This window comes from Chiloscyllium plagiosum, unplaced genomic scaffold (genome assembly GCF_037043375.1).
Source record: "Chiloscyllium plagiosum isolate Xiang-an unplaced genomic scaffold, Cpla_swu_hap1 HiC_scaffold_28, whole genome shotgun sequence".
In the NCBI taxonomy this organism is placed as follows: Eukaryota; Metazoa; Chordata; class Chondrichthyes; order Orectolobiformes; family Hemiscylliidae; genus Chiloscyllium; species Chiloscyllium plagiosum.
The window spans coordinates 46,832,543-46,860,215 of NW_028270166.1; the positions used below are offsets into that span (position 1 = coordinate 46,832,543).

General features: G+C 41.8%; 1 protein-coding gene across 1 annotated transcript; it reads left to right on the plus strand.

Annotated features, from left to right (window-relative positions):
* The first annotated feature begins 299 nt into the window (after positions 1–299).
* On the plus strand, positions 300–27,464 carry LOC122565157 (uncharacterized). Its single transcript, XM_043720850.2, has 6 exons — positions 300–974; positions 4,876–4,972; positions 6,894–7,018; positions 14,425–14,488; positions 26,347–26,375; positions 27,315–27,464. Exons 1-6 carry the CDS (start codon positions 308–310, stop codon positions 27,332–27,334), a joined length of 1,002 nt encoding a protein of 333 aa, XP_043576785.1. The 5' UTR covers positions 300–307; the 3' UTR covers positions 27,335–27,464.
* The last annotated feature ends 209 nt before the right edge of the window (positions 27,465–27,673 follow it).

Consider the following 27,673-nt stretch of genomic DNA (forward strand, 5'->3'; position numbering starts at 1 on the left):
TGGTTTATTTTGGGTTCCTTGGATTAACTAACCATTACCACAACTTGACCCATATATATTGTTAAATGTCAATGGCCGTGATAAGGCTCACAGCCTGTGGTTATGTTTATCGTAACTGCATCACAGGCCACTGTGTAGAATGCGGATTGCATTTTGTGGTTGGTTGAAGCTGCAAGACATTTCACACGTTATCTTTGTGTTTTGTTCTCAAACACATATAGATCATTTCTGGAGGAGAGCCAGGTGAGTTTGTGAGAGTTTGTTTGTCTATGTGCTTCAGTCAGAGAAAGAAGAGTTAAGCGGCTTCATGGCAAAGTTTAACCCCAAGGTACTTGACAGTGATGTGCATCGCAAGCAGGGTTCTGCTGTTCCAGTCACAACTCAGTCTACTTTCAGCGAAAGCCTGTCACCCAAAGCCATAACTAAGGGAGGGCTTCCTCTCAGACTGGACAGTAACATCAATGCCTTCAAACAGGAAGACCGTAAACCAACCTCAGGCTTCAAACCAGGAGCTCAACCAGGAATGAGAAGTCAAGTGGCTTTGAAATGTTTATCTGATGTCTCAAAGGCTCCGCAGACTGAGAAGGAACGTAGCAGCATTTGCACCGTGGGATCTATTCCTCTTCTCACTAACACTGGAGGCCACCAGGGATTTCCTGACACACTGTGGCCATGCCAAGACTCTGCACCAGGGCCTAGCAGCAAGACTGAGGCCTTGCGGCAAAACCTAATGCTGAAGTTACAGCCTGTTAGCTCAGGAAACTGGAAGAATTACCAGGTGCCTGGGGTCAGATATCCAGTGAGTCAGAGGAAAGAAACTGCAGACAAAGATCTTATCATCCCCAAACAAAGAACTCTCCCATCCATGACTGGGCCAATGCCAGTGAAACCACGGCGTCCACCTAGAGTCAACCTACAGAGGTACCAGAGAGAGACAGAAACTCGGTCTGTTACATCATCGGTGCTACCACTCGGTATGGATCACATAACTGTCCAATAACTGTGAATGAAATGATTAATGTCATAGAGAAAGACAGTTTGTCATTGTACAATAGAGAAAAAAAAACTCCAGATGCTGGAAATTTGAAACAAGATCAGAAAGTGCTGGAGAAACTCAGCAGAAACTTCCCTCTACCCCTCATCTGTAGAGGGAAAAGAAGTTCCAGCTCTGTCGAAGGGTCATCACTGGACCCAAAACGTTAACTGTTTTCCTGTCTGCAGAGCACCTGCTGATTTTCTTCTGTACTTTCTGTCTTAGTTTGCCATGTACATTATGAATAATGTACATTTAACACTTTAATTGAAACAGATTATTATATGGAAGGTACTAGATTACTATTGTTATTGTTGGGGAGCCATTAACCCATTCCTGTTTCCTCACCTCTTTATCCATCTCCTGCCTCCTCTCCACCTCCTTTCATTCCTCTACTTCACCCTCTTCTCCATTCTCCCACTTCCTCTGCATAATCCTCCTAACCTGACCTCTCATTTATCTTAACTTTGGACATCCCTTGCTCTTGACTCCTAAAGTGCTACTTCAGGGATATTGAGCAATTGGCTTAAAGCAATTCAGTCACATTGACAGGCAGTTGGTTAGGGAGCAGAGAGCCTAAAGCATCCATGCAGTTGTGTGACTAGCCTCTGATCTTGGTTGTAATAAATGGGAGGATGCCATTTCATTTTCCCAGTTTCTCCGTTGCATCTGTTTGATGATGCTACCTTCCAAGCAATTTTTCTGTATGGTTCTCCTTTTGCTCTACTGTGGATTCCCTCTAGCCGTATCGACAAGGCCTTCAACCACGTCTATCATATTTCTCTCCCTTCTGTCCTCCCCACTTCTCCTCCCTCTTGGAATGAAAGTAGCATTTTCCTTCTGTTCACCTTCCTTCCCACCAAACTCCATATTTAAAAGATCATTTCCCTCTATTTCTGCTATCTCTATCATGATGCCAATAACAAATACACCTTCCTCTCTTTTAAGGTCCATGGTGAAGAAGATATGGTAGGGTCAGGAAATTAATGGAGGACATCAAAAATATCACAGAAGTAGATGGGGAGAGACTGGATAGAGGAGAAAATATTGAGTCAAGATAGGAAGAAAGCAATTCAGTGGGCCAACAACAGGCTGAAAGGACTGGTCCACCAGGGCAGTCTTGTTCATGCATTTTGGGACGGAGGAAGAAATGAACTGCATGATGTTGGATAACTATGAAGCGGGAAGCTGTTGTGTTCGATTATCTTATGAAATAATCTCAGGAGCCGAGAGGTACCGGTCAGCAATCGCTTAATGAGCCAATTTCAGGAAAGTCCACTTTAAAAAGGAATCTAAGGGAGCACTCTAACTCAACTAGGATTCAGCAGAGTTTATATATTGCAAGTCATGGAGACACTACATTAGTTGAATTCTGAAGTGGTCTGTTTTACACAAACACTTTGTTTATCACACATTCTAAAAGTGGCAAGGCGCTTGTTATCCTTGGTCTCACCACTCCCTATCTTCCCACTAAAGCTAGTTCTTCATTCCCATCTGTGAGTAAACTCCTCTGCTTTGTTTTCCTTTGTGTAGTACAGGGGTCATCCTCACTATCAATTTCCAAATAAGGCCTCAGGATTGACGCTGGTTCATAGACTTTGCATTTTCACGGAAACTCTGCCTGTCTGTTGCATCAGCATCTAAGTGTGCTTATACGGTCTAACTAACTTTTCTTTTAAACTGACTAGTAATTGAAAAATGAGTCTTAAATGATTTATAAAGTTACTTAAAACTCTCTAACTCACTCTAATCTCAGCTGAAAATTCAAGTGGATTTATGGGTTAACTCATGTCATACCCAAATTGCCCCAATAGGGGAAAATTACCAGAAACAATAAGCTTAGGATTATAAGGTTAAGACTATAACAACAATAAGACTGTTTGGGAAACAATGGAGATAAGAGCAAATATTGGAGAGAAGATGTTCAATCGCTGCCACATGGAACTCAGTTTGCCAGACAGAACGGCATCCTCTTTATCAGAAGGCTTGATAACAGTCTTAAGCTTAAACCTGAGAGAACAGAGTATGCAACAGGTTCAGAGGGCTACATGTTAGAGAGTGGACAAGGACAGCAAAGAATTTGAGACTTGTATAGGAGATTGGTTAGACCACACCTGGTACATTACTGGTCTCCTTACCTCAGGAAAGATATTATTGTCACAAAGGGAGCATAAAAAAGATTCACCAGACTTGTTCCCAGGATGGTGGGGCTGTCTAATGAAGAGGGATTGGGCAAACAGAGCCTGTATTATCTAGAGTTTCAAAAAAAAATGAGAGGCAATCTCATTGAAACCTACAAAATACTGAAGCAGACTGACATAGTAGATACAGGTAATATGTATGCCCTGATTTGGGAATCGAGAACCATGGGGCACAATTTAGAAAGGGAAGTAATGCCACTTAAGTCAGAGATAAGAACAACATTTGGATTTCTGTACCACGGAGGACTGTAGAAGCTCAGTCTTTGAGTATGTTTAAATGTGGAGATTGATAGATTTCTGATTATGAGTGGAAAACAGGATAATGATGATGAGGTGAGTAAAAGGCATTCAAGTATTCGATCAACAATGATCTTATTGAATGGTAGAGTAGGCTCAGTGGACTGAATGGCCTAAGCGTATTCCGATGTGATTTTGTTCCTACAAGATGGACAATGTCACACCAAAGTTCTCAATGAAAAGTTCAAGAGTGGATAAGAATCCAGTTGGATTGAGAACACTGGATATGGTGAAAGGATCCATTCAGTAGGGGGAGGACATTGATCCAAAGAAATCATCATGGAAGGAAAGATAGAGTCATAAAGATGTACAGCATGGAAACAGATCCTTCGATCCACTCATCCATGCCGACCAGATATCCTAACCTAATCTAGTCCCATAGGCCAGCACTTGGCCCATATCCCTCTAAACCCTTCCTTTTCGTATACCCATCCAAATGCCTTTTAAATGTTGTAATTGTACCAGCCTCCACCACTTCCTCTGGCAGCTCATTCCATATATGCACCACCTTCTGCGTGAAAAAGTTGCCCCTTAGGTCCCTTTTATATCTTTCCCCTCTGACTCTGAACCTATGGCCTCTAGTTCTGGACTCCCCACCCCAGGGAAAAGACTTTGTCTATTTACCCTATCCATGCCCCTCATGATTTTATAAACCTCTATAAGGTCACCCCCCAGCCTCCGACGCTCCAGGAAAAACAGCCCCAGCCTGTTCAGCATCTCCCTATAGCTCGAACCCTCAATCCTGGCAACATCTCACCATGAGGCTTCCCACCAAGATTTCCAAACCCTGAGAAGTTTTCCAAAGGTTTCCAAGACATGTCCAACTCAATGAAAACTCTGTGGGTCACAAAATACAAATTGTCACTCAATATGCTAATGGTGACCCCGACATTACCGGCTATATGTATGGGGCAGCAAATGAAAAACTGAAACTAAATCTCATCCCAAAGTGAAGCTTATAGTGACGGCGGGGTTTGGGGTGGAGGGGGGGGCTTTGATGTATGATCTCACAACTGATTTCCGATTCCCAACTTTTTAAATTAAATTTTCCAAGTTTAGATCTCTTCCTGGTTCACCCACTTTATCCTGCAGCCTCTTCAAACCTTATATCCTTTCCCACACCTAATTCTTGATTCCATTTCTGTGGAACTCTCCAAAGTCAAAATCAAACTCAAAACCTATCTATTCAAGCAAGGTATCTGTCACACTCTTTACCTTCCTACTTCATGAAAGCATGTCATACCCCCAGCTAGTCAGTGTGAAGCGCTTTGTTATTCTGTTGTTAATGTCGTTATTATAATAATAACTGACTGACTATTGTCTGGGATCTTCCCATTTCTACAGTAGTCCAGCCACATGCTCATCACGTGTTCATACCTCTGTCTCCAGAAGATATTCAGAATGCCCACCTACAGATCGTGAAAAATAACAGACAGCCCATGTGAGTATTCACCCTGTGTTATTGGGCTTCATTACAGGAGAACCACTCTATCAGCAAGGGAAGCGATACAATCAGGAAAAGAGTGACTCTTAGTAACAAGAGCAGGTCAGGCAATATCAGAGGAGCAGGATAGTCAACGATTCGGGCACAAGCCCTTCATCAGGAATGTGGAGGGGGAAGGGGGCTGAGAGATAAATAGGGGTGTGGGGCGAGGTTGGGGGCAGGCAATAGGTGGATGCAAGTGGGAGATAATTGTGATAGGTCAGTGGGGAGGGTGGAGCAGATGGGTGGGAAGAAAGATGGACAGGTAGGACAGATCAAGAAGGCAGTGCCGAGTTGGATGGTTTTGATCTGGGATGAGATGGGAGGAGGGTAGATGAGGAAACTGGTGAAGTTGACGTTGATGCCATGTGGTTGTAGGGTCCTGAGGTGGAAGGTGAGGCATTCTTCCTGCAGTTGGCAGGTGGCTTTGATTTGGCGGTGGAAGAGGCCCAGGATTTGCATGTCCTTGGCAGAGTGGGAGGGGGAGTTAAAGTTATAGTCACAGAGTGATGGGGTTGTTTGGTGCATCCCAGATATGTTCCCTGAACCGCATAAACACCCACCTTCTCTATGAAAATGAATGAAGGGCAATCGATGCAGAAGCTGTTAGCAATACTTTCACATCATGAACAAACTAAACAATAAATCAAAGCATCTGAACTTCGCATCATGGTCAACCATCAATTCTTTTCTTTAAGATATTCCAGTAAATGTCTTTAGGTATTGTGATAATATTTATTGCGGTTGTGAACTTGAATTATTTCCCTTACATTGTCTGCTCCCCTGCTTTAGCCATCACACAGGGTGGCTTTTAACTCCTATTATGTTGCTTCTGACCCTTTCTGAACATTGGAGTGTTGGCTGTTTAAAACTTTCAGAATTACTTTTCCAAGTTTTCCAAACCACTATTCAGATTTTCACAGTTTGAGTTTGTTAAGTGGTCTCTGAGATGTGGACAAGCTTCTTGTTTACATTTTTGTGTGGACTGCCTTGCAGTCCATGCATTTGGATGTAGCACACTTTACTTTTAGAAAGAAAAGGATAAACTTACTTTTCCAGTGCAGAAATGATAGGCTGAATGGTCTCGTTCAATGCCAATGACTTTCATATGCTTCTATAAAGCCTTACACAGTCACAGCATGTTCCAAAGCTTTCTGGCCAATGAAGTAGTTTAAGTTTGAAATAACAATGGAAATGCGGCAGTCACTTTGTGCACAGCAAGATCCCACAAACAGCAAGATGGTAATGATACATAATCTGTTTTAGGGGTTGGTTGATGAATACATATTGCTAAGCAACAAGAGAGAAGTCCCTAACACCCTTAAATATTTTGAGGTCTTTTACAGTGGAGCAGGCAGGCAGGGCCTCAGTTGAATGGTCCAGGTAAAAGATGACATTTCTGATAGCGCAGCATGGCCCTGTACTGCTCAGCAGTGTCAGCCTAGATAATAAACTCAAATCTCTGGAGTGGGACTTGGAAGTCCATTAGCATCTGACGTGATCATATTGAATGGCGAAGCAGGCTTGATGGGCTGAATGATCTACTCCTGCGCTTATTTTCTATGTTTCTGATCAGATTGGTAATGGAACAATTTAGAGAGGCCTGGTTAAAGAAATATCAAATTACATTTTGTCTGGCTTGAGAAACACTGAGTATCTTGGCCTGTAATTGCAGAGTATTGAACAGTTACTGCATAGAAGGAGACCATTGGGCTCATAGTGTCTGGACCGACTCTCTGCAAGAGCCGTCTTACTCCTAGCCTATTCTGAGTGTTAATGGAAGGCCACTGACCTGAAATGTTAACTGTGATTCTCTCTCTACAGTTGGCTGATATGTATTATTGGAATCTAAGGTTCCTCTGATTGTCATTGTCTCCAGGTGTCAGCAACAAGAACAGAATGAATATGATGATGTGGAGCCAGTGGGGATAGTGGGGAAGAAGCTGAAGGGACTCAATATCCATCCTCCAATCCCACCTTTCAAACCAGACAGCATGATGGAAGGTATTGAAGCTCTTTAAGAGCACAGTTTGAACTTGATAGTGATTGTCACCATTTCTCCTTTATAATTATTGGTGTTTTAAAATAAAGTAAGTGAGAACATTGCATGTGCTTTAACATCAACCTTCCAAAGTTCTCTCAGTTCAGGGACATTTTGCTTCAACTGGAAAATTGTGCACTGCACTCCAATATTTAAGAAAAATTAGACAGAAAAACGAGGGAATTATTGACCAGCTAACCTAACATCTTTATAATACTTTGTAGATTCTGTATGTACTCACCAATTTTTGTATCAACCATGATTTGGGTTCTCACACTCTACCCCTCCCAGAAGTCATTGATACAAGTGTTAAATAATTGAGGCTCTGGGACTAATCCTGGTGGCATTCCACTAGCTATAATCTTTCCAACCTGAAAAAGATCCATTAATCTTGACTCTCTGCCTTCTATGTATTAACTAATTCTCAATCTATGATAATCTATTACCCCCAACACCTATCTTATAAAGAAACCTTTTGTGTGGCATCATATCAAATGATTTTTGAAATTCAAATACGTTACATTATAACCAACTCTGCTTGTTATAGAACTCTAGAAAATATGTCAAAAATAATTTCCTTTCAGCAAAACCATGATTGTGATTGTGCTGAGATTTTCCAAATGTCCAGATACTCCTTTAATAATGGACACTAGCATTTTCTCCACAGTAGATGGCTAACTGACTAATAGTTTCTTGCTTTCTGTCACCCTCTCTTCTTGAAATTTGTAAGTTTTCAATCCACTGGAACCCTCCTGGAATCCAATCAGCTCTAGAATATCTCGATCAATGCCACCACCATCTCTGCTGGCTGTTTCTTTAAAGCCCTTGGACCCAGGTCACCTGTTGACTCACCTGCTTTCAGTTCCATTTGTTTGTAAAATACTTTGTCCCTTGTGGTAGAGACTGTCACAAATCTTTTCCTCCAGAAGTACCTTGTTTATCTGATATCTTTGGAATGTTTACAGTATCCTCCATCACCCTCCAACATAAAATACTGGTTCAAAGTGTTCATTGTTTCACTGTCTCCAGTTATAACTTATTCAGAAACGCTCTCTAAGTGTCCCACATTCACTTTTTATGTACCCAAACTCTTTTGCTTGTCTTTATATTTCTTACCAATTTGCTTTCATAATTGATTTTTGCTGTTTTTATTAGCTTTTTGGTCATCTGCTGATGGTTTCTAAAACATTTCCAATCCTCTTGCTTACCACTAATTTTCTCTATTTTGCCTTAGTTGTTAATTGACCGCACTTGTTAACCACAGGTGATTCACCCTTCTCATCAGATACTTCTTTTTGACTGGAATAAAGTTATGCTGAGCAGTATGAAATATCTGCTTAAAATATCTGTTATTGTTCATCCACTTATCTTCCTTTTAGTCTTTTTCCCCAGTTCACTTTAGACAATTATAGAGTCATAGAGATGTACAGCATAGAAACAGACCCTTTGGTTCAACTTGTCCATGCCAACCAGATATCCTAACCTAATCTAGTCCCATTTGCCAGAGGCCTTTTAAATGTTGCAATTGTACCATCCTCCACCATTTCCTCTGGCAGCTTATTCCATACACTCACCATCCTCTGTGTGAAATAGTTGCCCCTTAGTTCTCTTTCAAATATTTCCCCTCTCACCCTAAACCTATACCACCCCAGGGAAAATACTTTGTCTATTTATCCTATCCATGCCCCTCATTATTTTATAAACCTCTAGAAGGTCACCCCTCAGCCTCCGATGCTCCAGGGAAGGTGATGGCTGTGTGGGACTTGGTATAAGTTGGGATGACAGCAAGAGATTTTGACTAGCTCAAAGTTATCAAGTCCACATTATCCTACCGTGAGACAATGGAACCTATAGATGACTCCCGCCAATGACTCCTTTCCCTTGCTATTCCTTACTTCAACTACTGATTTCATATTATGATCGATTGCGCATATATCATTACTCACCTCTACACCACTATCTTCCTTTTTTTTAAGCAAAGGTACACCAATTCCTTTTCCTTTTAGCCTAATCTTCCAGTACAGCAAATTCTGAGTTCTGGTCACCCTGCAAGCATATCTTTGCAATAGCTATCAAGTCATATTCATTTATTTCTATTTCTGCATCTCCTTATCGATGCACCTCTGTACTGCATTCATGGGATGAGGGTATTGCCGGCTGGGCCAGCATTTATTGCTCATTCCTAATTGCCCAGAGGGTAGTTAAGAATCAACCACATTGTTGTGGGCCTGGAGTCACATGTAAGCCAGACCAGGTAAGGATGGTGATTTCCTTCCCTATAGGACATTAGTGAACCAGATGGGTTTTTCCTGACAATTGACAATGGATTCATGGTCATCATTAAGACTCTTAAAAAAACAGATATTTGTTGAATTCAAATTCCACCATTGATGTGGCAAGATTTAAACCGGGTCCCAGAACATTGCCCGAGTCCAGCGATAATACCACTAGGCCATTGTTTCCTATTACTAAATTCTCTCTGCTACTAATTAATTTAAAGCCCAATCTACAACTTTAGTTTCTGATTCACCAGAACACTGGTCCCTGTTATGACCAGGGATAGCAAGCCAAACAAAATCAGCCTCCCTACACTGGATTTGCAACACAGTGAAATTAAAACATTGAATAGCATTAAAATTGCACAATTGTTCCTATCTAGACTTTACAACTAAGATATCTTGGACACCAAGTTTTTAGCTTAAACAAAAATTAACAATGTGACTCTAGCAGAATACAGATAAACAACATAATATAATTAATGTCTACGATGTAATTTTTTTTGTCATAACCTGTCCCCACTCAGACACAATTAAGTGACAAATTTTAAAAAGGAAATAAAAGAACTGTAATTTGTCAGTTTAATGACTGTTTCAAATGATAGATACCAGGCTTTCATAAAATTCTTGGAATATGGGTTGTTCACAGGCAAATCAAACTGTATATCTTGTTTGAATTCCAAATTCACCAGTTAATGCAAACAGTTTCAATGGACTTCTAGAAATATTTACTTAACCCTTAAAGACTGGGATTCTTTTCTCAGAACATTCAACAATTTGATAACTGGAGACAAACTAAAGCGAGTTAGAGAAAGAGCAAAACAATTGGGGCGGCACAGTACTCAGTGGTTAGTACTGCTGCCTCACAGCACCAGGGTCCCAGGTTTGATTCCAGCCTCGGGTGACTGTCTGTGTAGAGTTTGCACGTTCTCGTGTCTGCGTGGGTTTCCTCCGGGTGCTCAGGTTTCCTCCCACAGTCCAAAGATGTGCAGGTCAGGTGAATTGGTCGTATTAAATTACCCATAGTGTTAGTCAGAGGGAAATGGGTTTGGTGGGTTACTCTTCAGAGGGTCGGCGTGGACTGGTTGGGCCGAAGGGCCTGTTTCCACACTGTAGAAAATCTAAAAAAGACGTACCATCTCTAGAAGTCTCCAAAAATCACATTGCCTCCTGCCAAACAAGTAAGAACCAATTCTATTTGATTTATTATCTTTTCAATCAACAATTTGTGTGGTTGGCTAGTTAGCCTTGTCCTTCCTCGATTGACCAATTTAACGTCCAACCAATTGCCAATCTTGAGCATAGCAACTATTCAGTGACAGTGCCTCAGCAGTGTCCTTAGATGAATAATTAAGCTGCATTACTTTTCAGAAAAGTTCTGAACTGAAAACATCTGTCTTTCCTCTCTTCACTTTTAAAACAAGCTGCTGTTTAAAGTCCAAATCTTAACTTCAACTCATAGTTCCAAACCAAAAAGATAAGGAAAATAAAAGTAAAATAGTGGTTGTCTCTACATGCTTCCACCCTTTAAAAATGAAATTCCATTTCAAAAATACTTTGTATGACAAAGATAGTTATACTTAAATGGCAAAGATATGCAAGTTAGATGGATTAGCCATGCTAAATTGTCCATAGCATTCAGGTATGTGTAAGTTAGGTACATTAGCCATGGGAAATACAGGGTTACAGGGATAGGGTAGGGGGATGGGTCTGGGTGGGTTTCTCTTCGGAGGGTCAGTGTGGAATTGTTGGGCCAAATGGCCTGTTTCCATCCTGTAGGAATTCTACGATGTTTCTATAAAATAAACTAAAATCTCGCAGCCATTCAATTAGAGTCCAACCTGTCCATGCCGACCAGATATCCCAACCCAATCTAGTCCCACCTGCCAGCACCTGGCCCATATCCCTCCAAACCCTTCCTACTCATATACCCATCCAAATGCCTCTTAAATGTTGCAATTGTACCAGCCTCCACCACATCCTCTGGCAGCTCATTCCATACACATACCACCCTCTGCGTGAAAAAGTTGCTCCTTAGGTCTGTTTATATCTTTCCCCTCTCAGCCTAAACCTATGCCTTCTAGTTCTGGACTCCCCGACTCCAGGGAAACGACTTTGCTTATTTATCCTATCCATGCCCCTCATGATTTTATAAACCTCTATAAGGTCGCCCCTCAGCCTCCGACGCTCCAGGGAAAACAGCCCCAGCCTGTTCAGCCTCTCCCTATAGCTCAAACCCTCCAACCCTGGTAACATCCTTGTAAATCGTTTCTGAACCCTTTCAAGTTTCTTCTTCCCAATAGATTCTTAATTGCTACACAACTTTTCTTTTGGTTACATTCTTAATTTTTAAACAGTTTACATTAGGGATAAAGCATCAACAATTAACATAGAAAAATAACAAGCAAAATATATCCCAATGAAGCCCATTCCAGCGGAACAGATCTTTCTTTCACCATTGTAGTGCCAATGCCCCATGAATGAGAACCCATTTTTCCTACAAGCAGCTTGTAACCCCATTGAACTTTTTTCCTGGTCCTCCCCATGTCATGGGTATCTACAAGGACTACAACATGGATCCTTCCCCTTCAACTCCAAGTTCCTCTCCTGCTCTGGGAGAGATGTCCTGAACCTTGACACCAATTTGGCAATTGAGCCATTGGGACTCTCTAACTTTGCGCAGAGGACAATATCTATTCCCCTAACTATACTACCCATTACTACTTCATTTCTCTTTTCTTTCCCCTCTTGAATTGCATTCTGGACCACGGTGCTGTGGTCAATTTGCTCATGCTTCTTGTAGTCTCTGCCATTATCCACACCAGCAGCATGAACCTCATACCTCATAACAGCACTGGCTAAACTCGGGATCCCAATACCCCGCTCCACACACCTCTGCTCTAATAATGGACCAAAAATGATGTTATTAATGTAAGGGATAGGGCTGTCTCCTGGAATACTGTGTACAGGTAACTCTTCCCCTCCCTGATGTGAGCCAAAGTTCCTTGAATAGCCAATACTTGCTGTAGATGCGGTTACTGTAGCTCACACCAGCACCCACATTCTACAGCTGTACCACATTACCATCTATATTCTATTTAATTTATTGCTTTGGATGTTAAGTATTTTAAAAATGAATATCCTAACTTTAGCTCTTCAGTTGTAATAACATATTCTGGTTTAAACCACTTAGCCAATCAAAAGAGACATGGATGAAATTCCCACCCATCCCCTACTGATTCACCTGTTTCATCACTTTCCTGCTCTGATAGCTAGGAACAGGTTAAAGGAGCTCTCTGCTGTCAGGTTTTATCTCCTGCTGCTGCTTGCCTCTCACATAGGTCTATTCTCCTAATCCGTTTCACTATGACGTTGACCTGCTGCACAATCCACCCAGGAAAATCCACTCTGCTCAATATTGCAAAAACAAAAGGCAGAGATAGAAGGGATTTCACTTACCCTAATATTAATTGGAATATATGTACACAGATGGAGGGCAGATAATTTTAATTTGGATTCAGAAGAATATATTTTTACTAGAATGGAGAAACCCAAATAAGAAAAGAGACAGTCATAGAGTCATAGAGACCTACAGCACAGGGACAGACCCTTTGGCCCAAACTGGTCCATGCCGACCAAAATGTCCACCCACACTAACCCCATTTCCCTGCACTTGGCCCATATCCTTCTAAACCTTTCCTATCCATGCATTTATCCAAATGCCATTTAAATGTTGTTAACATACCCACCTCAACCACTTCCACTGGCAGCTCATTCCATATGCATACGACCCTCTGTGTAACAAAGTTGCCCCTCAGGTTTCCTTTTATTCTTTCCCTTCTAACCTTAAACTGGTACCCTCTAGTCCTCGATTCCCCAGCCCTGAGAAAAAGACAGTGCATTCACCTTATCCATGCCTCTCATGATCTTACACACCTCTATAAGATCCTCCTCGGTCTCCTACACTATAAAGAAAAAAGTCCCAGCTTGTCCAACCCCTCCTTATAACTCAGTTCAGGCAACATCCTTGTAAATTTCTTCTGCACTCTTTCCAGTTTAATAACATCCTTCCTATAGCAGGGTGACCAAAACTGAACATAATACTCCAAGTGCGGCCTCACTAACGTCCTGGACAACAGCAACATAATTTCCCAACTTCTATACTCAGTGCCCTGACTGATGAAGGCCAGTGTGCCGAAAGCCTTCTTCACTGCCTTGTCTACCTATGACTCCACTTTAAGAGATCTGGACTTAGTGTGAGGAAATTATAAACTAAGAAGAAGTAGAGTTAGTAAAACAGCATTTTGATGGCAGTGATCATAAACCAGTTTGATTTAGAGTAGTTATGGAACAGAGAAATATTGATCAGAAGTAAAATTTCCAAACTGGGGAAAGGTCAATTTTACTAAGCTGAGATGAGGTTTGGTAAATGTGGATTGGAAACAGGTAAGTCAATGTCAGAGCAATGAGATGTATTCAAGTGAGAAAATAGTAAAGAGACAGGGTTGCTGAGTGGGATTGGGGTGAATAGTGCTTTCTTAACTAGTACAGAAATGAAGGACTGAATGGTCTTCCTCTACACCATTAACTTTCTCAGGTTTTATGTTTCAACTGGTCTCTGTTTGGCATTTTTCAGTCCAGTGCCTAGTGATGAAAGTTTTTTGACCAATATACATGTATTTTCTAATGAACCTGTTCAGAAATGTTAGTATAAACCGCTGGTGCAGGTAAGTCTTGAACTTGTGCCTCTTGGCTCAGAGACAGTACTCTGTGTGATTTCTAAAGATAGAGAACATTAATAAGCATCAGCTGAGATCGTAATACAAGGTTGATGCCGGAACATTTGGTGTTATTCTTAGATTTTTCTTTTGTGTTGGTTTTGTACAACTAAGTGATTTGCATGGCTTTTTCAGAGAACAGTTAACAGTCAACCACATTACTGTGGGACTGGAGTTACATATAGGCCAGACCACTTCTGTCCAGATTATTATTGAGTTACAGTTCAGTTGTCATCAGACAGTACAAGAGTTGGATCATAAACTGTGATTGAGTTATTGAAATATTTATCATGTTGTGCCCTCATTGTCTTTCAGAGGAAATGTACGATGACATTACCGTGATCCCCAATGAGTTTCCTGACCCTCCACCAGAATTCAGGTACAATATGAACTTATCCAGCTATGGAAGCTCCCAGCAGAAAGACCATATGGAAACAATTATTGAGAACACTGAACTAAATGGTGACACTGGGTTTAATCATAAACTGGGAACTGTCTGCTCACTCTGGGTACTTAGAAAGAATTTACTGTGAAAATGTATTCTCTTCCTCTCACTATCTTTTCCTCTCTCATGTCTTGTCTCTAGCATTCAGCCCATCATGTCTGCTCTATCATTCTATGAGACTATGGCTAATCTGATCATCCTCAACTCCACTTGTCTGTCTGTCTTTTCCCCATAGCCCTTGATTCCCTTATTGATTAAAATTTATCTCAATCTTGAAAATACTTAACAACCTATCCTCAACAGCTGTCTATCATAAAGAATGCCATAGATTCACTACATTCTGAGAAAAAAATTCCTCCCTATCTCGGTCTTAAAATGGGCAACTTCTTGCTCTGAGATTATGCCCTCACTTCTTAGACTCTCCCACGAGGGAAAACACCCTCTCCACATATATCCTGTCAAGTCCCCTAAGAATCTTGTATATTTCAATAAGGTCGCCTCTAATTTTTAGAAACTCCAATAAGTACAGGCCCAACTTATAACCAGTGTATTGTTCGAGCACGACTGCCTGTCAGAGTGTGGGATCACTCTACATATTTATTTAGATCTGCATTCTCTTCCTATTGGTATAAACTGACCTTCAATGACTGAATCCATGCTCATATCAAGGTTTCGGTCAGCCTCTTCTTGAACACTTCCCCTATGACACATGTATGCATCCCAGGTTTGTGCATCACACAAGTGCCAGGCAATATATTTCTCCAACAAGAGAGAGTAAGGCAGCCTTGCCTTGATATATAAAGGCAGTGCCTTTGCCAGTACTAGCATCAGTGACAGCATCTCACAAACCTGTGATCTCTATCGACAAGTCAGTTCATGTCACCCCTGTGTTTTTGCTCACATAAGGCTGACTCAAAGAGAGCAGTAAAATATAAAATTGACAATATAAACATCCATTAACTTAATATGAAAGTCTTGTCTTCAGCCTAATCAATATTTCTAACATACATGACAATGAGAAGCCATGTAAAGCCAATGAGACAAAGTATCATCTGAATGCTAGTTACTCAATGGTAGTTTTCTTCAGTAGGATCAGAAGTTCCAGAACATTCCTTTGTTGCCATTTGCTCAATTTATGCAGTGTCACTTTGGTCTGTACTTACTTCACTCATTCCATTGATTGTGAATCATTGTGTCTGCATTCTGATTCTTCATTCTTTAAAAGTCACAGGAAGAAGTCTCACCCACTATATCCATATTAAGAAAGTGAAATATTTGCCAGACCTGGCTGCTGCCTGAATTCCCACTAAGGTCTCCTGCCCACCTGTCATATATAGATGGTGCTTTCCTTTGGGATTGTTTCAGTCAGGAGGCTCGAAGGAGATGTAGATAAAAATCATAAATTCCTTTCCTCTGGGCCTCTCACTGATTGGAGTGGATTCACTTACCCCATCACCTCCACCAGCCCCCTCACTGCAACTTAAACAATCACAGCTCCTTCCTGGGTCTCCTCAGCAATAAGGCATTACCTTCATGTAAATCTCCATCAGCAGAGGTTGATCACCCCAAATTCAAAGCATTCTAAAACAGCACCACTGTTCAGTTTAAAAATGTCAACAAACCTGTCTGTAGGACAACAATATATCTCAAATGAGGGGGAAGAGGCCAAACAGAGAGTAATAAAAGAGGAGAAAAGTTGGGAGAAGTGATAGAAGATGAGATTGATTGAACTGGAACTGGTAGGAAGTGGAATTAGGCTGCAAGTGTTTGTAGAGCTCAGGGCTTGGTGTAGTTTGGAGGTCAAAGGTCATCAAGGAGATTGCAGGCAGTGAAGGGATGGGTATGAATTTTAATGATGGGGTTTCAGACATGTTATGATGTTAAGTGGTTAAAGAAATGGTAAAGCTGAAAATTGTCAGAATTTGACCACAAGAGAATCAGCAGTGTCATCAAGAAGAATGGCAGTTCAGGAAAATGAGAAGTGGAAAGTGATACCCAAAATTTCTAAACAATATCAAATAGTATATAAGAGTAGAGGTGATTGCGTGGGGCTTGAATGAGAATCTATTTCGGGAGATGTACTGGTTATGCTGGAACAGGTCAGAGTTGATGTTTGAGCCGGTGGTGTTATGAAGCAGAGAAGTTGGAGGAAGATGGATAATCAATGATTAATGGTCCCAATGTTGTAATGTATTCTCAGTACATTCACCCTTCATCTCCACTTGCTGTCATAAAATAATGACTCATTGTGGGCTTAGTGGAAACTTAGCTGTAGATCGAGGGGATAACCTTTAACTCCATACGTGAAATGGAAATTAAGGAGCTAAAGTTGGCCACATGCGTGACCCTGGAGATGCCTGTCTGTTCCTAAATATTAATGTCTGCCAAGCAAGTGACAGAGGCCCCCCTGAAGCTGGACAACTCCTTTAACCAATCCAATTGGAATCTGATTTTATCAGGACTGATTGCTGTTGTTCTAACTTTAAAAAACAAAACCCAAGGCTTCACAAGCTATTTACTTTATTAACTGGAAACAAACCACTCATCTCCTCTGTCTCAATCTCCCTTCATAAAAAAGGACAAAATACATCTTTTAAAGCATAGTATCACCACACAGAGCTCCTTGACTGGACGAGATTAACAGCCCCAATCTGAGAACTCATTCTTGAGATCTAGCTGGCTGACCTCATTACAATTACATCCCTCCCTCAGATTCTGAGGAAATGGGCCAGTCCTTTTCCTGGGAGAGCTTCTTGGGGCATTTAGCACCAGGTCAGATTCCTCCAAGTCAGTGTCCAATGCCAGTGGTGTGTAACATATTCGAGCTTGCCTCTTGCACCAGCAGCACTTCAGTAGAATTTTACTCTGTTCTCCTGGTGATAAAGGCATAGAGGCGGCTACATCCGTCATGTCCATCACTGATTCTGAGGACCCATCAACCATTCCAAAGCACAGGGCACATTTTTCTCCAGAATCATTTGCAATTTCGCAGCTTTCATATGGTCCACATGCTTGTTCATAGCCATCGTACCTACCCAAATTTTAAATGTCACCTGACCTCACGTCAACTATGCCTCTTACCCCAGCAGGACTATTTCTGTGATACTTAAATCAAATTTCGTCCCCTGTATCAAACTGTCTTTATCACTTAGTGGAGACTTGTGCCTGGCACTAGCATTCCTGATACTGTTTTACCCTCCCTCCCTCGTCCAGGAAGATCAGGTTTAACCTGGTGCAGAGTCTTCTTCCCATTAGCAGGTGCTATCCCTGTAGTTGCATGAGGGTGATCCTACAATCAAATATGAACTGTGACAGCTTGGTATCTAGTGAAGCTTTAGGCTGTTTCTTCAAGCCAGCCTTCAAAGTTTGGACTGCATTTTCTGCCAGGCTATTGGATGAGAGGTAGTATGGAGCTGTCCTTTATCCCATTTGACTTTAGGAAATACCCAAATTCCCTGCTTGAAAATGAAGGTCTGTTATCTGTGACCAACACTTCTAGGACTCTTGTGTATTGAAAAAGGTGGGTGCAGTTTTTCTACTGTCATCCATGTGTCTGATGAATGGATCCTAAGCATGTCCAACCCACTTTCAGTGGGCATCTACAATGACTAAGACCATTGAAACCATGAAAGGACCTGCATAGAATCACAGAATCCCTAAAGTGTGGAAACAGGCCCTTTGGCCCCACAAGTCCACACTGACCTTCTGAAGAGTAACCCACCCAGATCCATTCCCTCCCCATTATCCCACATTCACGCCTGACTAACTCACCTAACCTACACATTCCTGAACACTATGGGCAATTTAGCATGGCCAATTCACCGAACCTGCATATCTTTGGATTGTGGGAGGAAACCAGAGCACCTGGAGGAAATCCTCGTAGATACGGGGAGAATGTGCAAACTCCACACAGTCAGGCACCCGAGGCTGGAAGCAAACCCGGGTCCCTGGCACTGTGAGGCAGCAGTGCTAGCCATTGAGCCACCATGCCACGCCCCCCCCCCCCCATGCATACTGAGGTGTAACCAAGTATAAGGTTTACCCGGCCATTTCCACAGATGTGGGGGAGCTGCTGACAGTCATTTTTGTCCTTGTTGGCACCCTAGGAACTGCCCCTCCAACACGGCTATGTCTGCATCCAGGCCTGTACACCAAACATATCCTCTCACCAAGATCTTCATTTTAGAGATCCCTGGATGGCCCTAGAGAAATACAGCCATTCAGTAATTGGCAGAAACCTTTGCTCAGGTCAATCACGCTTGCTCCCCATAATAATATGCTGTCCTCTACTATGAGCTGGTCTCCCCTGGACCAAAAAAGATTTCTAGTTATGACGGCCCTTTAGTTTCCCCTATCACCACCAGATGTTTCAGTTTGAAAGGATTAGATCTTTCTGCCCCCAAAGTCTGATATTGTCAGCTATGACTGAAAGTGTGTCGAGAAAATTTCATATCACTACACACACTTCCACTGGGGTTACCACCAGTGATGTATCTGCTAACAGGAGGCAGCTCAATGCATCCGCACTCACTACTCAGCCTCCCAGATGGTGTTCTAATTTATAATTATAAGCACTTAGTATTAGAGCCCACCACTAACACTCCCCTTGTTTTTATATTTTATTAACCAGTACAAATTACAAACAAACAATTAACAATGAACAGCAGGTTACAAGAAACAACAATTTACAGGGAAAGTGGCGGCGAAACCAGATCCCCAAACCCCACCGTACAACCAGTTCACATGGAAAAGAGGATGAACCTCAAATCCCACCTTATCAGATCAAAATGCGAAACAGTAAACGCAATCACATACTGCTGGTCTGATAAACCAAACAATAATCAGTGCAGATATCATTAACTCGAGTAAAATTACCACTGTCCTGTTTGAAAAATATTAAGGAGTGTAAGAATGAAGAAATTGCATTGCCGTAGCACCTTTCACAGGCAAAGTTCACAACCAAACAGTACATTTCCAGTTTATCAGTGTTATCCTGCTGGATTCTAGATGCCACAATGAAGGGAATGTTTTTGCCCATCATGATCTAAATTCCTCAGTTTCAGCCTTAACCTGTGAATACTGTACACTTTGATGATAAGACTTCATCTGTACCTGGCCTCAGTCTCATACTATTTGAGAAAAGGTCATTATGATATGGAAAACTAGTCAGGCCCTTTAATGCTCACCTTTCAAACACTCGCCCTATTTTTCACAATTTATTCTTTGCACTGTTGTGCTTTCCTGGTTGGAAATACATCTTGTATAGCAGCAACCTGCATGCATGGCTGGTAAAGAACAGACTTAATTCACTGCAAATGGAGGATGCAATCCTTGTTATTGAGGTCCAGTTCATCCTGAAATCACTGAGGTTACTCAAGGTCATTTTGAGAAGCAGCCAATGATTGCTCATGCCTTGATTCACCCACCTGTTTATCAGTAATTTCCTTATCATTAAACACTGGGACCTGGGAGTCAATAAAGGAGTGTCTTTTCCCCAATCCATGGGGCAGGATATGCTTTATATCCCAAAACACACAAGGATTTATTAATCATTGGACGAATGTGAATTAGATAAGGAGAGTCAATATAGATTTAACAATGGCAGATCTTAGAGTCATAGAGATGCACAGCACGGAAACAGACACTTCGGTTCACTCATCCATGTCGACCAGATATCCCAACCTAATCTAGTTCTCACCTGTCAGTACTTGGCCGATATCCCTCTAATCCTTTTCTATTCATAAACCCATATATATGCCTTTTAAATGTTGTAATTGTACCAGCCTCCAACAGTTCCTCTGGCAGCTCATTCCAGACATGCACCACCCTCTGCGTGAAAATGTTGCTCCTTAGGTCTCTTTTATATCTTTCCCCTCTCAACTAAACCTATGCCCTCTAGTTTAGGACTCCCTGACCTCAGGGAAAAGACTTTGTCTATTTACCCTATCCATGCCCCTAATGGTTTTATAAACCTCTATAAGGTCACCTCTGACACTCCAGGGAAAACAGCCCCAGCCTATTAAGCCTCTCCCTGTAGCTCAAATCCTCCAACCCTGGGAACATCTTGTAAATCTTTTCTGAACCCTTTCAAGTTTCACAATATCTTTCCAATAGGAAAGAAACCAGAATTCACGCAATATTCCAAAAGTGGTCTAACCAATGTCCTGTACAGCCGCAACATGACCTCTCAGCTCCTATGCTCAATGCTCTGATCAATAAAGGCAAGCATATCAAACGCCTTCTTCATTATTCTATCTTCCTGCGACTCCACTTTCAAGGAACTATGAACCTGCACTCCATGGTCTCTTTGTTCAGAAACACACCCCAGGACCTTACCATTAAGTGTTTAAATCGATTGAGTTTTTTGATACAATCATGGACAGAATTAATGCAAATGACAACATGGACGATGAGGTGACTCTGGTACTGACTCAACACCAGGGACCCAAGTTTGTTTCCAGTCTTGGGTAACTGGATGGAGTTTGCATGTTCTGCACGTGTCTGCGTGGATTTCTACCAGATGCTGCAGCTTCCTCCCACAGTCCAAAGATGTGCTGGTTATATGGATTGGCCATACTAAATTGCCTCCTCGTGCTCAGTGATGCATAGGTTAGGTGGATTGGCCATTGGTAAATGCGGGATTATGGCGATAGAGAGGGATGTTCTTCACAGGGTGGGTGCAGACTCAATTGGGCTAAATGGCCTCTCTCTGTAGTGAGTATATGATTCTACGACAGGAAAGAAAGTAGTGGTGAATGGTTGCTTTTCAGACTGGAGAAACATTTTCACCAGTGTTCCAGGACCCAAAAATCCAGGCGTGGACTTTGAGGGGCGTGGAAGAAGTCAATGTGCTCCCATCAGAGGCAGGGCCACTGTGCTTTGGGGGTTGCAGAGCCAACAGCTGGGCCTGCTGTGCTTAGGGTCAGAATGGGTTTGCTTTACAAGGAACACAAGGCTCAAAACAGGAGCAAGCATTGACACCTGTGATTTCCACCTCAACCCCTTGTCTTCCCGGGGACACTGCTTTGCTTGATAATACATTAACAATTACAAGTAGGTAAGTCTTGCTACAAATGAATCACACTACACCAGGTTATAGTCCAACGGGTTTATTTGGAAGCACTAGCTTTTGAAGTACTGCTCCTTCAACCACAAGGAGCAGCGCTCCGAAAACTAGTGCTTCCAATAAACCTGTCGGATTATAACTTGGTGTTGTGTAATTTTTAACTTTGTACACCCCAGTCCAACACCGGCATCTCCAAATCATGTGTACGGTTTGGTCTACTTATAAGGGGAGATACTTTTCTGGGAAACTGTTCAAAGAAGGTTAATTAGGCTAATTTCTTGGGATTGTTTTATGAGGAAATTTTGAGCAGTTTGGAGATAAAGGCATTGACATTTAGAAGAATGAGAAGTGATTTTTATTGAAATATATAAGATTTTCATGAGGGTTGATAAATACTGAAGGGATGTTTCCTCTAGTGAAAGAATCTAGAACCATGCAAAACAGTTTCAAAGTAAGGAGTCTCTCACAGAAGATGGGATTGAACAGCAATGCTTTCTCTAAAGGTTGTTAGCTTCTGGAATTCCTCAGAGATAGATAGTGGAGGCTGGATCATTGAATCTACTCAAGATTGAGTTTGACATTTATTATTCAAAAGGGAGATAGGGAGTATGGGGGCAGGCAGGCAAGTGGAGTTAAAGCCACAATCAGATTAGCCATGATCTTACAACGGGCTCAATGTCTTGGTCTTGATCTTATTTCTTATGAACTAGACTGGGTGTACATAGCTCAATTTCTACGTGACCTAAAGCATGTGAGGAAGAAAGGCAGCCAAGCAAGAATTAACTTTCAAAATTAGTGGAGAGTGTTGCAATGAGGATAGCAGCATTTGTTGTACAGGTATCCCCCACTTTTCAAAAGTTTGCTTTTACGAAAGACCTATATTAGTACCTGTTCTCGCTAACCAAAAGAAATTCAAAGAGGATTTTCGTTTTTACGAAGAAAGGCGAAATTTTTCCCATATAAATTAATGCTTCTTCACTTTACCCCATTTTGGCTTACGAAAGGTTTTGTAGGAATGTTCTGCTTTCAGATAACAGGGGACACCTGTAATTCCATTTGGCAGAAGCTCAGTGTATGGACATGATTGGCTTTTCCTGCCCTACGTGAGAAGATGGTCGTGATTTTGACACAAAAATTGTAGTTGGTGAACAGGCTTTGGGTAGCCAAGAGGTGAATTACTCATGACCGAATTCCCAATCTTTCTGTATAATTATGAGGTAATGCACTTGGGCAGAAAAAATAGAAAAGGGAAGACAATACATGATTAACCGCAGGACCCTGGGAAGCACCAAGGATCAGAGCGACATTGATGCCCATGTATACTGGTCCCTTTAGGTAGCAGGACATGTGGATAAAGTGATCAAGAAAGATAGCTGAGGCATAGAGTTTAAGAACAGGAAGGTTGTGCTGAAACTGTAAAAAATGAGACACTTTTCTGTGTTTTCGACCTCTATGATGCTGACTGTGACTATTTGACCTGCTCTTACAACTGTAGTTTTTTTATAGGATCCGTCCAAGTGAGTTTGTGCCTTTCTTGATTATTCTTCATAATTAGTAACAGTAGTATCTCATTAATAATGATCAAGCCTAATGACATGTAACTATCCTGTACTGCTAACAAGTTTGTTACAATTTACCAATCCTCACCATTAACTAAATATGTCAAGAATAGACAATTGGGATCAAATGAATCCCTGGAGGAGTATAGGAAGAGTAGGAGATCACGTTAAAAGGGAAATCAAGAGGGCAAAAAGTGGATATGAGACAACTTTGGCAAAAAAGGTTAAGAGAATCCTAAGAGATTCTACAAGTACTTTAAGGGCAAAAGAGTAACTAGGGTGAAAATAGGACCCCTGAAAATTCGATTCGACTGTCTGTGTGTGGAACCACAGGAGATGGGTGAGATAATAAACAAAATTTTGTCTCAGTATTTACTGTGGAGGAAGAACAGAAGCTAGGAAAATTGGGGAAGTAAATAGTGATGTCTTGAAAAGAGTCCAAATTACAGAAGAGGTGGTGCTGGAGGTCTTAAAATGCACAAAGATAGATAAAACCCTGGGACTTGAACAGGTGTATCCCAGAACATTCTGGGAAGCTAGGGAGGAGACTGCATGGCCCATTGCAGAGATATTTGTGTCAACAACAGTCATGGGTGAGATGCCGGAAGGTATGCAAAGTAGCTAATGTTGTAGAGAGAAACGTTCCGAAAAGACCACTCCCTCCGTGACTTCCTCGTCAGGTCCACACCCCCCACCAACCCAACCTCCACTCCCGGCACCTTCCCCTGCAACCGCAAGAAATGCAAAACTTGCGCCCACACCTCCCCCTTACTTCCCTCCAAGGCCCCAATGGACACTTCCATGTCTGCCACAAATTCACCTGCACCTCCACACACATCATCTATTGCATCCGCTGCACTCGATGTGCCCTTCTCTATATTGGGGAGACAGGCTGCCTACTTGCGGAACGTTTCAGAGAACACCTCTGTGACACCCGGACCAACCAACCCAACCACCCCATAGCCCAACACTTTAACTCCCCCTCCCACTCCACCAAGGACATGCAGGTCCTTGGACTCCTCCATCGCCAGACCATGGCAACACGACGGTTGGAGGAAGAGCGCCTCATCTTCTGCATGGGAACCCTCGAACCACAAGGGATGAACTCAGACTTTTCCAGTTTCCTCATTTCCCCTCCCCTCACCTTGTCTCAGTCAAATCCCTCAAACTCAGCACTGCCTTCCTAACCTGCAATCATCTTCCTGACCTCTCCGCCCCCACCCCACTCCGGCCTATCACCCTCACCTTGACCTCCCTCCACCTATCGCATTTCCAAAGCCACTCCCCCAAGTCCCTCCTCCCTACCTTTTATCTTAGCCTGCTGGACACACTTTCCTCATTCCTGAAGAAGGGCTTATGCCCGAAACGTTGATTCTCCTGTTCCTTGGATGCTGCCTGACTTGCTGCGCTTTTCCAGCAACACATTTTCAGCAGTAGCTAATGTTGTACTATTGTTTAAGAAAGACTGCAAGGAAAAGCCAGGGAAATAAGACTGATGAGCCTAACATTAGTGGTGGGTAAATTGTTGGAAGGGATTCTGAGAGATAGCATTTAGAGTCATACAGCCTGGAAACAGACACTTTGGTTTCCCTGGAGTGTCGGAGACTGAGGAATGACCTTATTAGAGGTTTATAACATCATGAGGGGCATTAATAATGTTATGACACAGAGGCGAACCCCTCTGTTAATTAAACCAAACATTCAAAAGAGCTCGCCTTGCCTCGTAATCTGTTAAAATATGAGTGACCTTATAGAGGCTTGTAAAATCATGAGGGGCATGGATAGGATAAATAGACAAGCTTTTTTTCCCCTGGGGTGGGGAGTCCAGAACTAGATGGCATAGATTTAGGGTGAGAGGGGAAAGATAAAGAAGAGACCTAAGGGGCAACTTTTTCACGCAGAGGGTGGTGCGTGTATGGAATGAGCTGCCAAAGGAAGTGGTGGAAGCTAGTACAATTCCAGCATTTAAAAGGCATCTGGATGGGTATATGAATAGAAAAGGTTTAGAGGGATATGAGCCAAGTGCTAGCAAATGGGGCTAGATTAAATTAGGATATCTGGTCGGCATGGATGAGTTGGACCGAAGGGTCCGTTTCTGTGCTTTACATCTCTATGACTCTATGACTGTATCTGCCTCCAACTCTATAACAATATGCTGTTCCAATAAGACACTTATTAAAATTACATCAACTTAATTTCAAAAACACACAGTCTCTGTCTTCATTTGTGTCTTCACTCTTCCAGCCGCTGATCTCCCTGGGTCGTCTTCTTTCTTTTTATAGCGAGTTTTGTTTCACATGAAAAGGAACCTTTGATAGAGAGTGTTTTCTAATTTCTTTGAGAGCAAGATATTAGATGGGCAATTAGCTCTCCAGGATTTTCTCTCTCAATGGCAGTTGCTCTCTGACCGGTTTTCAAAATGTTTCCATTCTTCTAACCCCAACAGCAGATCAACTCATTGGTTTGTTGTTGGCAAAACAATAAACTCAAACTCTACTGGGTTTTAGTATTGCGGGGCATAATTTAAACTGGTTAAATTCAAATTAATGTCAAAACAGCAACCAAAACTCAGGTATCCATTTCACAGCCAAATGTTACATATTTACAATTTTCCAGTACACTCTGGGACTGCCATCTAGTCATATACACAGGTGCTTATAAGTTTTCAGTTCAGAACAGCATTATCTCTCGCTCTTAAAGGTACATTACATGCCTTCAGCTCCATAACAATAAGGCGAATAACCAACATAATTTTCCAAGATAGAGGGGTCCAAAGTTGAGGGCATAAGTTTAAGGTGAGAGGGGAAAGATTTAAAAGAGACCTGAGGAACAACATTTTCATAGTGCATGTGTGGAATGAGCTGCCAGAGGAAGCAGTCAAAATGGGTACAATTATAACATTTAAAAGCCATTTGGACAAGTACATGTATAGAAAAGATTTAAAAGGATATAGGCTAAATGCAGGCAAATGGGACAAGTTCAGTTTAGGAAATCCGGTCAGCCTGAGTCAGGCCAAAGGAGCTTTTCTGTGATATATGACTATATGATTCTAAATATTGACTGAATTTCACTTCAATAGTAATTATTATTCCAAATGAATAATGACTATATTGCAGCGTATTTAATCCCTTTCTCTCAGTAACACTCTGTGCTATCTATATTTGCAGCATTATCTATGACGATGTGGGCAATACAGGTACAGAAGTTTCTTTTTCTAAAGTGTTTTGTTGTTTGTTTACTCATCGAGATTGTTTGTATGATGTACAGTTTAGGTGAATTGGCCATGCTAAATTGCCTATAGAGTTAAGTGCATTAATCAGGGGTAAATATGGGGAATGGGTCTGGGTGGGTTACTCTTCGGAGGATCAGTGTGGACTAGTTGGGCCAAAGGGCCTGTTTCCACACTGTAGGGAATCTAATCTAAAAAAAAAGTCCAATGCATATCGCTCTTAAACAATGACACAAATGACACTTGAGCATTGACTACTCTGATTTGAATTGGATAGGTACACAAAATGCACATATAGCAGTCTATATCACTTGACCTTGAAACAATTTGGGACTAAGGGACAACGGGTCCAACATTTGGATCTATAGCACCACTGAGATGGTGCAATTGAACACTCTCCTGAGTGTTCCACCAACTGCTTTCAGCATGGCCCAGGCAGCCGCCATCATTTTTTCAGAAGGCACAGACACTGGATTTGTCACTCTGCCCTGATGTTCCATTTTCCTTACTTACAATTGCACCAGGAGCACTCAGTGAGCCTGTGTGATTTAATGCAGCCTCCTTTTGAGGGATAGATTGGGTGTGAGAACAAGGTGTTGATTGCACCATCTGCTGATTGCACGCACTGCACAGTGAATCAGCTAAATGATGTCATAGTGACAAATTTGTGTGCTGCTGTCCTCTGTCTAAGAGTTTGAGCGGAACATGATTTGTAACCTGTATGCAGAAAACTGGCACAAACCAATTTCTAGTCTAGGAGCTTGCAACTGAGCTCACCTTGTGTTTGCAAACTAGTAGAAATTAACTTACTCTCCAGAACTGGTAAATGCATCATCTCAAAGAAATGTGACCAATTTGGTCAGAGCATTTTTTTTTCTCAATGGTATTTCTTTTGACTATATTAAGGCAGGTACTGCAACAACTAACAGCCAGAGGACAGCACATTCCGTTGGTCAAAGTATTAGGATTCAGAACTGCATGGTGGAGTTGATCTCCAGCAATTCTAGGCTTCCTACACCTAGTTACATCAGCAACACCCTGAGGCCAGCAATTTCCATCTGCAAAGTTGGAATCAGAAGTTTTGGATTATCAGTAGTATTCAATTAGTCTCATTACAAATGAGGCAAGACTGAAATAACAACTAATTATTGTCAGGTTACATGGTTAAATTTATTGGGAGTGGTGGTTATAACTGGGTGCCTCTCTTGCTGCCACTTTGATCATAGTTTTCTTTACAAGATACACAATTCATTGTTTATTGTAAT